This window comes from Neocloeon triangulifer, unplaced genomic scaffold (genome assembly GCF_031216515.1).
Source record: "Neocloeon triangulifer isolate White Clay Creek 2 clone unplaced genomic scaffold, ASM3121651v1 ptg000014l, whole genome shotgun sequence".
NCBI classification, from domain to species: domain Eukaryota; kingdom Metazoa; phylum Arthropoda; class Insecta; order Ephemeroptera; family Baetidae; genus Neocloeon; species Neocloeon triangulifer.
The window spans coordinates 17,138,192-17,148,837 of NW_026775556.1; the positions used below are offsets into that span (position 1 = coordinate 17,138,192).

General features: G+C 37.7%; 4 protein-coding genes across 4 annotated transcripts; 3 read left to right on the plus strand and 1 right to left on the minus strand.

Annotated features, from left to right (window-relative positions):
* Positions 1-964: 964 nt before the first annotated feature.
* Positions 965-1,678, plus strand: LOC132199618 (protein mago nashi). Its single transcript, XM_059624481.1, has 2 exons — positions 965-1,252; positions 1,314-1,678. Exons 1-2 carry the CDS (start codon positions 1,040-1,042, stop codon positions 1,539-1,541), a joined length of 441 nt encoding a protein of 146 aa, XP_059480464.1. The 5' UTR covers positions 965-1,039; the 3' UTR covers positions 1,542-1,678.
* Positions 1,679-1,709: 31 nt separating this feature from the next.
* LOC132201825 (zinc finger protein 846-like) lies at positions 1,710-5,245 on the minus strand. Its single transcript, XM_059628326.1, has 6 exons — positions 4,694-5,245; positions 3,905-4,084; positions 3,299-3,773; positions 2,677-2,826; positions 2,497-2,618; positions 1,710-2,241 (listed from the first exon to the last, which is right to left on the minus strand). The coding sequence occupies exons 1-6, from the start codon at positions 5,243-5,245 to the stop codon at positions 1,957-1,959; spliced, it is 1,764 nt and encodes a 587-aa protein (XP_059484309.1). The 3' UTR covers positions 1,710-1,956.
* Positions 5,246-6,638: 1,393 nt separating this feature from the next.
* LOC132199512 (frizzled-2-like) lies at positions 6,639-8,058 on the plus strand. The gene is made up of 4 exons (XM_059624305.1): positions 6,639-7,291; positions 7,346-7,417; positions 7,668-7,766; positions 7,904-8,058. The coding sequence occupies exons 1-4, from the start codon at positions 6,806-6,808 to the stop codon at positions 7,937-7,939; spliced, it is 693 nt and encodes a 230-aa protein (XP_059480288.1). The 5' UTR covers positions 6,639-6,805; the 3' UTR covers positions 7,940-8,058.
* An 898-nt stretch (positions 8,059-8,956) lies between these two features.
* On the plus strand, positions 8,957-10,299 carry LOC132199511 (frizzled-7-like). Its single transcript, XM_059624304.1, has 4 exons — positions 8,957-9,551; positions 9,623-9,670; positions 9,779-9,877; positions 9,990-10,299. Exons 1-4 carry the CDS (start codon positions 9,042-9,044, stop codon positions 10,023-10,025), a joined length of 693 nt encoding a protein of 230 aa, XP_059480287.1. The 5' UTR covers positions 8,957-9,041; the 3' UTR covers positions 10,026-10,299.
* The last annotated feature ends 347 nt before the right edge of the window (positions 10,300-10,646 follow it).

Below are 10,646 nucleotides of genomic sequence, written 5' to 3' on the forward strand. Positions count from 1 at the left end.
CAACAGCAGAGAAGTTATCAAAGAACAAATCTGCACACAAATAATGCGGCTTGAATGAATTTGGAATTTTCCTTTGCATTCAAAGTGTCTGCGAAACTCGCTCGCAGACCAAACTCGCGTGTGGAAAAATAATAAAGTCGATAAAAGCGTCGCTGCACTTTTCCATATCTGCCTCTTTCCGGCTCATTAGTAGCGTTGGCACCCCTGCCGCCGCAGCCACCCTCCAGAACAACCCCGGCAGCTCACTCTCAATTAGCACCCCAGAATATTATGTATGTATGTACATGGTGGAATTTATCAGTTTTGTTTCCACCCGCCCGCCGCTCAAACCGGTTACAAACACATCAAAACTTGTATGCGAACAATATAAAATGCAACTTTTTTATAATATATTAAAATATATAAACAATATTATTGCCCATTACCTAGGAAATTATTCTTGCAAAATGAAATTTTGAATCAGAATTTATCAAAATTTCTATGTATAAAGAAATTAGTGAAGAAAATAAAAGTGATAAATTTGACAATGCAAAAGTGGCATCAATAATTACTTATGATTCTATAACTGCAGCATTTTAGGTCTTAGTAAGCATATTTTTGAATAATTTTAATTCATGTTTCATAAACATTACTCTATTAATACATATTTTTTTCTTGCATTGATTTTTTAATACTTTTCATTCAATGAAAAATTGAATATTAAAACATTATACATTTTCCTACAAGTAAAAATTTAACAATTAAATCACGGAATGTCAATTTTTTTTGGCAAATTTTTTTCGATGTTTCTAATTTTTTAATTTCAAAATTCAGGTTTATGAGAAATATTTTTTTATATTACACTATTCACTATACCTTTCTAGAAAATTGGAATTTTCTTTTTTGTTCTAAAACTATTCTGTTTGCTGTAACACACAATAGGTGGCTCTGGGGTTCAAATTCATTCATTTTATTCGCCGCCATGTTTGTTTGCGTTTGAGGCCGAAAGGAAGCAAACGCCGGTGTCTGTCTTGGAATTCGCTGTTTTTGCGCCGAAAAAATGTCCCAGGAGTTTTATTTGCGGTACTACGTGGGCCACAAGGGCAAATTCGGCCACGAGTTCCTCGAGTTCGAATTCCGGCCCGACGGAAAACTGCGATACGCCAACAACTCCAACTACAAGAACGACACGATGATCCGCAAGGAAGCGTACGTCCATCAGACGGTCATGGACGAGCTCAAACGCATCATCGTCGACTCGGAAATCATGCAGGTCAATAAATTAACCACTACTCAAATTCACAGGAAATTTACCAAGCATATTGATTTTGCAGGAAGATGATTCTCTGTGGCCACAGCCGGACAGGGTTGGTCGTCAGGAGCTGGAAATCGTGGTCGGCGACGAGCACATCTCCTTCACAACCTCCAAGACCGGCAGCTTGGTCGACGTCAACCAGAGCAAGGACCCTGAAGGTCTGCGCTGTTTCTACTACCTGGTGCAGGACCTCAAGTGTCTCGTTTTCTCCCTCATCGGCCTCCACTTCAAGATCAAGCCCATCTAAGCAACTTTTTGCTTTTTTTTAATTAAGTGCGCGAGGGCCAAAACCAAAACTGATTTAAATTTCACAAGCAGTGTGTGTTTGGACGGTTCAAGAATTAATTGTAATTTAAATAAACTCAAACGTCACGTTGAATCTTAGGAATTTTGTTTGAAATTTATTTATGCAAAAAAAATCAATTTAAATATTTTGTCACATTTTATTACATAATGTACATTTTTCTGCTACAAATATGAAATAGTAGATGGAAATGTTCAAATTTATAAATATTTGAAGCTCACAATTACTCTGGAATGTTGAAATTCTTTCTAAAGGCTGCTTAATATCACACAAAAATCATAAAAACTTTTACAAAAATATCACTTCAAACAAAGAGAGATCTACGAAGAACAAAAATACCAAATGAGATCGTGTCGAGTCAGTAGTTGTTGAGGGGCAGCAAAAAGTCCGATGGAGGAAGCTGGATTGGGCTCGAGGGCAGCGTCGGTGAGAGTGCCAGTGGCAAGGGCAGCGGTGGTGACAGGGGCGCCCCGGACAGGGTGTTCAGGCTAAGGTCACCGTCCGTCGTGTTCAGGGCAACTAGGAGCAGTTCGGGATCTTTCGGACGGGTTTGGAAAGTCGGAGCAGCTGAGGATGTGGTGTGGTTTTGCATGTGTCGCTTTCGGTTGCTGCAGTCCGCAAAGGTTTTACCGCAAATATCACACTAGAAAATAATTCGAGTTGATTCATATGAACATATAAAGGGTTAATTAATTATTAATTTTGTAGCAAATATATGTTGAAAAAAGGTTAAACATAATTGCAATTGAATAGTAATTTCTAAATTGAAAAAAAAGTCAAATACAATATTCTAAATTCTATTCCTTTATTTATTTTATTTTTTTTTTTTTGATAGCTGAATTTTAAAATTTGAAATGAAAACTTTAGTCAATTTTCCCAAGAATTAATTTAAACTTACAGGAAATGGTTTCTCCTTGGAGTGAACCCTCTGATGTCTGAACAGAGCATTTTTAGTGAAGAAAGTTTTGTCACACTGCTCACAACTGACCTCCTTGTTCCCTTCGTGCCGAGCTAGATGGGCTGCAATGATCCACGTAATCAAATTTTCGTCTCGATAATTAAGCATCCAAAGTTTCACCTTTGAAATTGTGGGCATACAAAAACTCCTTTTCACAATGAGTGCACTTGAATCGCTTCTTGCGCTCGTGCACTCCTGCCACGTGCCGCTGCAACTGGCCGCTGCTCACAAATCGAGCACTGCACTGCTCACAACCGAAAGGCCGTTCTCCTGAAAATTTTTATTAAATCTCTTTTAGTTATTGACTTAATTCAAGAATAGATGAAAAACTCTGGGAATTTTGAAACAGTAGAAAGGAAACTTTTTAAACGTTTCATTTTAGATTTGAAATTGTAAAAAAAATTATTTAACATTATTAATATTATAAAAGGTGCAATTAAAAAGCGTGCTATATTTCCTGGTGAGGACTTTAAAATTGAATATTTGAAATGTTTGAAAAATCAACATTTTTAAAATTTGCCTTTAAAACATTTGAGACAAAAATTCATTTTCTTTTGCAAGTAAATTTTTTTTAATCATTTCTTGATTAAAAAATTAGATTTTTGTTATTAAAAATCATAAATTGTAGGATTTAAACCGTTTCTCTGAAACTTTCCACTGAAATTGACAAATAAGTTCAGTCTGACTTTTGAGAGTCAAATTCAACTTTGGAATAAATTCGTAATCCTCCTCCGGGGCGGACCTGTGTGAGTCCGGACGTGCAAGTCGAGATGGGCGCGCTGGGTGAAGCTCTTCTGGCACACTGGACAAAGGTAGGTGGGCGTGCCTTGCGGTCGGTGCTGCAGCCGGACGTGCTGCAGCAGACAGGTGAGCGTCTGGAAGAGGCGTCCGCACAAGTGGCAGCAGTGGTTGCGCTGGGCGGCGTGCACCTCCTGATGGCGCACCAGACCCTCCTCGCTGGCCAGCTGCCGGCCGCACACCGGACACACAAACTTCTGGCCGGCGTGCGAGGCCAAGTGCTCGGCAAACGCTTTGCTACGGCCGAACTGCTCCCCGCAGATGCCGCACTTGTGTCTCTCGAGGGCGACGCGGTTCTTGACCCCGAAGGACAGCGACTGCTGCGTCTCGTGGGCCCGGTCGTGGAAGACGCGCCACGACCGCAGCTTCTTCACGCACTCCGGACAGATCAGGTGTGGCAGTCCGTCCTCCTCTTCAACCTGAAAAGTGCAATTTTTTCAGAAAAAGTTTGGAATGAAATAATTATATTGTTTCAAGTAAAGTAAATAATTTAAAAAAAATGCGAATTTATAAATCATTTCAAAATTAACATAATTTAATCAAAAGTAACCTTAATCCTCAGGCAGTCTTCGATTAGGGTTGCGAGCCCTTTGGTGGCGAAAATGTCCTCAGCTGACGGCTTCTTTCTGCCACAGAGGCGGCATTTCGCGGCCCCCTCTGAGTCCCTGGCCTCCGCGGTGGCCTCCTCGACGGCCTTCGACTCTGCGGAGGCCACTTTCGGCCGTCTTTTTCAATTTCTTTTTGACATTTTCTACAGACGTGGGGTATGGTTCAGGTCTGGTTGTTTGACGCAGCAGTCGCAGCAAAAGTAAACAAACCGCATTGAGATGAGAGGGGTGCACTAGCGGAGGGAGAGGAAGCGCGCGCCTGGGCGCGCCAGCCACGAGCAATGGCAAAAAGAACGGACCATAAAAGCAGCATTCCAAATTAAAAATTCATGGAAAAAAGATTTTTTTTAATTTTTTTTTCAAGTAATTTCAAATTTTTTTTTTAATATTTTTTATAAAACAATATAATAAATCCATTTAAAAAGAGTTTTATTAGTTAGGAATGATATTGAACAATGTATTTCTTATATTATAATATGCCTAATACATATTTAGATTTATTTATATATTATTATAGATTTCACACAAGACTTGAAATTAAAAAAATGAGGTCAAAGAGTTGTTCTTGTAAAAACGACTCAACCTCACGTGTCTGACTTCCCCATGGACCTATTCTCCCTCAGGCTGATCGACTCCTCCCTGCTTTTGGTTCTTGTTCTTCATCTCCATCCATCACCTCCTGATCGCGTTCTTGTTGTCCTCGGACCTTTCAACACTTATTGCACGCTTACGTCCGCGACGGACTTCATCATCATCGTCCGAATGGCCACGAGAAATTGTTCCTCTTGATTTTGGGTGGTGACTTTGATGGACTCGATCTTGGTCTCGGGCCCGATCCTGATGGCACTGGACGGTCGCGTCTGCAATACCTTGTATGGTCCGCCGGCGGCATCATCTTTTCCGCCGTGTAGATGGTCTCCTTCAGTCACAGCAGCAAGAGTCTGCACGTAGCACCTCAGTGCCTCTTGCTGCTGGACATTCATCCAGGACGAGCAGCCAATAGTGACGGAGTCGCCTAGAGGAAGTACGACAACCGTCATTCGGACGGTGGTGCTGTCCTGATACTCCTGATTGCCGTCTAATCCAAGGTTGAACATTACGGCCGGCGGGCAGAGGACGGTCTTCACAGATCGCGTGGAGTGCAACTTCAGGACGCCGGCATGTGTGGTCTTTCCGGAGGCGGTGCTTGTCATACGCAAAATTACATTCTCTCCATCAGGAATTTTGCAGAGGGAGTCCAATAAGGGGGACGCTTGAAAGGTTCGACCAGCGCGGATCGGCATTTCAAAGAATTTGTTCAAATTCTCGAACTGCAACAATGTGCAATTTGAATGAAAATTCCGTTGAATGCAACAGTCACAAATTGATTCAATTGTTGAGATTCAAATAAAAGAATTTGAAAATCGTGCTTTAGGCAATAAACGGGATTTTATTGCTGTTTATTTGATTTGATTGATTTTGAAATTGCTATTGAAAGAAATAAAATCTCTGATTTTGATTTTATTCATTTTTTACTAAAAATATTTTTTTCTAGCCAAAAATAACCAACAATATGCAATCACATATATAACACAAAATTTCACGACGATTCTGTATTTCTGTCATGGTCATTAATTTGGACAAATAAACTGATAGACGTCATCATTATTCATATCAATGCGCAATTTTTAAAGTTCAAAGTTTGAAGGGGAGCAGAGATCACATGATTTATTTTCTATTTTGCAGTCTTCCATGTCAATGAGAATTATAAAGTTTAAAGTTATTGGCATAGACAGTGAAACTACACAGACTAATTGAGATAATAAAAACTGTAGGAGATTACAATTGTTCAAACGAGCTAAAGAAGACCAAGAAATAATTAAAATTATCTGGGTGATTTTTTCAGTTCAGCTAATATTTTTTGCACTATCGTAAAAAATAGTAAATGCAAGTAATTTAAACGAGAGATCAACCAAAACTAAATTCTGACGAAAAAAGTAAAAAAAGTCACATTTACAGATACTTGAATTTTCATTATTTTAAGCCTCATAAAGAGATTATGAATATTTTTTATTGCTTGATACTGGATATTGATCCAGACATTTGGGAAGCTCCTCATTTAAACAATTTGCTATAATTATTATAGGATATCAAAATAAAATATACCCCGATAGTTATAAGTTTGGAGCTTGCCTTCCGCAAGCTCAAAAAAGGGCACAGGCCGACAAGACACTTTTTGTCTTGGCCTAGTTGGCCTACCCCAAAAAAATAATAATATTCACTCGGATTTTCATGAGAAATGGAAATAATTATAATGTGAAAAAAAGTGTAAATTACACAGTAAGATTTGATTTAAGCAATAAAAGTAAATAAATTTATAATGTGATACAAGGGAATGTAAAATGAGATTTAAAAAAAAAATCTGTGAATTGTAAGTAGTTAATGCTTAATTTATGTTTGTACAAAATAAAACAGTACCGGGGCCTAGCCAGTAAAATTCGGGAGTCCCAAAAAGGTCTATACAAACAAAACGCAGACTTTTCAATTGCCAATTATAATAATAATTAATAATTCAATAATTGTCAAAATGTGTTAAGAAAGCAATCGCCTTGACCTTCCAAAGAGCATCCCCTTATCTCTCGAATACTTGTGACATGATCAATTATTTTATTTTGTCCATAATTTTTGGTGAAGCGGCGGAGGCGAGCTAAACTGACTCTCGCTCGCTCGCCCGCCAAGGCAGGTCCTAGAGGTCGAGTTGCTTGAGAAAAATCAAAGTTCAGTGTATACTTTTCGAGTGCCTGAATTTAACGTTGATAATTTTTCCGTGCAAAATATTGAAAAATCATTGCAGCAGATTTTGAATGTTTGTCGGAATGGTCGGGCGCGTTTCGTTTTTGTTGCTGCTGTTGGCGGTGGTCGGATGGTCAAGCCAGGACAGTACTTCGCGCTGTGAGCCCATCACGATCCCTTTCTGTCAGGACATCTCCTACAACATGACCGTCATGCCCAACTTCCGTAACCAGAGCCAGGAGGACGTGGGCCTTGAACTCCACTTCTACCACCCTTTGGTGAAGGTCAATTGCAGTCCCGACTTGCGGTTGTTCCTGTGCAGCCTTTACGCGCCAATCTGCACGTCCCTTGGCAGTTCGATGCCCCCGTGCCGCTCGCTGTGTCTGTCGGCCAAGAACGGCTGCGAGGGTTTGATGAACCGCTTCGGCTTCCAGTGGCCTGATGTTCTGAACTGCGAAAGATTGCCCAATCACGGCGCTTGCATTGACAAAGAAGATGACCAATTCAACTCTTCGCAGAGCATCCATAGCTCAAATTCCTCTACCCTCGAAGAGACAGTGGGCAAAATTTATAATTAATAAAAAAATTCATTTATAATTATTTTTATTTAGAGAGTCAATGGTTCTGACACTTCTTCTGACATCAACAAGGGGTGTCCATCAACAAATGCTGAGGGACTATTGGTAATTTTTGATCATTCAAAAATTCAAACTTAATTGATGCATTGTGCAATGCAATCCTGTATTTTTATTTTTTTGATCTGATCAAGCATTTTAATTTCATTAAACCTTGATTATGCGGCGCTGGGCAAAAAAATTATTTTTTGCTCCCTGCTTTAAATTTCATGTAAAAAAACTATCAAGTAAATTGATTTGTTACCCGGCTCCTCGACTGCAGTCGTTCCTCAAATATATGCGCATTTTCTTTTTTTAGTCAACTGTTACTGACAAGGTTGAAGAGCTTCAGTTAAAAATCAACAAGCTGGAGGAACAGAATAAAGAAGACAGGAAGGTTCTGGACAACATCTTAAATGTATGTATATAGGATAATCGGTATTTTACCACTTTTTTCAGAAAATTCGTTTATAGTTATATTTATATTTATGCTCTTTTAAATTTATAAAACAAAATTTTTATTGTGTTTTTATTAATGTCTAAATTGTCTGGCAGGTCGTTAACAGGCTGTATAGTTATTGGGAACTCTAAACAAGAGTTATGAACAGATCAAGAATTGCTGAGAAGATGGAAAATAAAAAGAAATGAAGATTTGAATTAACCTGAATGAGAATTATTTTTTTTACCAGAGAAAAAATATATAGTATTCAGTTATAAAACCCATTATATGGAAATTATAATTGTATTTACGATTGCATTGATATGTAAAAATTTATATGTTTTAGATACAATTATTATTTCATTAGAGATAATAAAAAAGACACTATTGCCATTACCCCTCTCAACAGGGACCAATCCGATATGATCCTAAAATAATATAAAATTAAAAAAGCACCTTAAAATAAATTAATAAGTCGCATAATACGCCATATTTATGATATTTAAATTTATAATACACAAATAAAAGAACAATTTATTTAAATCCAAAGTGATCCAAAGTATCTATTTGATTTCAATTTCTCTTCTTATTTGTAAAAAAAAAAATTATCAACAATTTATTTCAATTATCAAATTTATAGTCAATTAATGCAATTAATATGACAAATAAGATTTAGCCTCGGAAAAATCTAAATTATTCCTGCGGTATATCTAAAGTTTTACCTGCCTTCAACGTGTTAAGGATATAGTGCGAAAAAAATACAAAATTGCTGGTCAATAAAATTATAGTGCTTGATATAAAGATATGAAAATTTTTCTTTCTAAATTATATCATTTTGGCACATTGTGTTACTGTGCAATTGGCGCACACTCCCAAAATAATGAACATTTATTTGCTTGCTTTGGTAAGCTCTGCAGATTTATCAGAATATTTTAAATAACAGAAAATTATACTTGAAATTTGAATAAAAAATTATCAATTTTTTTTGTGGTAATAAAAATACATTATGAAATAGAGGGGAAAAATCGGAGCTCTATCTAAAATTTAGCGGTCAAGTTAAAGCGGCGTCTGGTGCAAAGATCAGTAAAGATGATCGTGGAAATAAATCACGTTAATTATGCGTGTGGCGCGTTTGCCAATATACATGAGCTCAATGCCCGCAAATTTCGAAGGTCAACTGGTGGAGCGGGGAGTAAATTGCGAAGATTGAAGGTCGCATCTTTTAGTTTTTCACAGGCTTTTTGCACTGTCTAAATGCTATTAGCAATGGTCGGACGGGTTTCGATTTTGCTGCTGTTGATGGCCGTGGTCGGTCGATCAAGCGGCGCCTCGTCGATCCATCAGGTTAAAATCTGCGAGCCCCTCAAGGTGCCTTTCTGCCAGGACTTGCCCTACAACCAGACCTTCGTGCCCACCATCCAAAATCTGCAGATGACGCAGGAGGACGTGGACTATGAACTCAACTACTATAGCTCCCTGGTCAACGCCAACTGCAGTGCCGGCCTGCGGCTCTTCGTGTGCAGCGTCTACGCGCCGGTCTGCTCGGCCCTCGAGAGTCGGATTCCTCCGTGCCGTTCGCTGTGTCTGTCGGCCCTAAACGACTGCCACAGTTTCATGAACCAAACGAATTTCGATTGGCCCGACATACTGGACTGCGACAAATTCCCTGCTGACGACGACGGTAGCGCGTGCCTTAGCAACGAAGGAGTCAAAAACAACTTTTCAGCAAGCTCAAATTCATCTGCCAATGAAGAAAAAATAAAGGTATTTTTTACATAAATTAATTAAACAGAAGATACTTTTTTGGTAATTAAAACAAAAATATTATTCCATAGGACAAGAATGTGGAAGAGTGTTCATCAGTGAATGCTGAGAGATTATTGGTAATTTTACTATTGACAGTTGAATTTCACTTTTTCATATATGAAAATTGAGATGTCATTTAATCAATTATTGTACAGTTTTCTGTCAAATAAATCTTATTATTTTAGTCTGCAGTTTTCGAAAAGGTTACCGAACTGCATTTGAAAATAAACAAGCTGGAGAAACAGAATGAAGCTGATAGGAAGGTTATGGATAATATTTTAAGCGTATGTATGGTATTTCTTGGAACTAAATTGTATTGAAAAAAAAAATATAAAAATTTCATTAAATTTTCATAAATTTTGTAAGAGTTAAAATTAAATCAAATTTTTCTGGCAGGTGGTCGAGAAACTGTACAGTTATTTGGGACCCTAGACAAGAGTTCTGGACACATTGCATTGGCTCAGGCGGGAATCCGATAAAAACCTCAACATTGAATGACAAATTTTACCTTCGAGCGGTACTGAAACATACATATTTAATAACTCCATTGTATATCTATTTGAATTTCAGTACGCGCTAATAATGTTCAATAATGACAATACACATTCCTAAAGTGATGACTTTTTTTATTGATTTCTTCAAAAATAAGTTTCAAGTAAAGAAACTAAATATGGGAAAGGTGCTAAATAAACTATTCTTTTGCAAACTTTGTTATTTGATTTATATTGCCTAATAAATTAAGAAAATAGTTTCCTCTCACTAAAGTGGCCAAATATTAAAATGATTTTTATTTTAAATAACTGAAAAAATCAAATAAATGAACATTTAAATTGCAGCTGTAAGTACATATAGTTAAATTAGTTCATAAAATGCTTTATTATATTTAAAATATCTTTATAAAATGAGCTGGGAGCAGAAATTTTGAAAGCTGAAAAGCGGAAATCGGAGTGATGGGGGTTTGACTAAAGAGAAAAAGGGAGCTAAAAGAGAAAAAGTGTCTGCTCATTTGACACAGCTGAAGCAGGTGACATTTTGAATCAGATAATTGCAAAA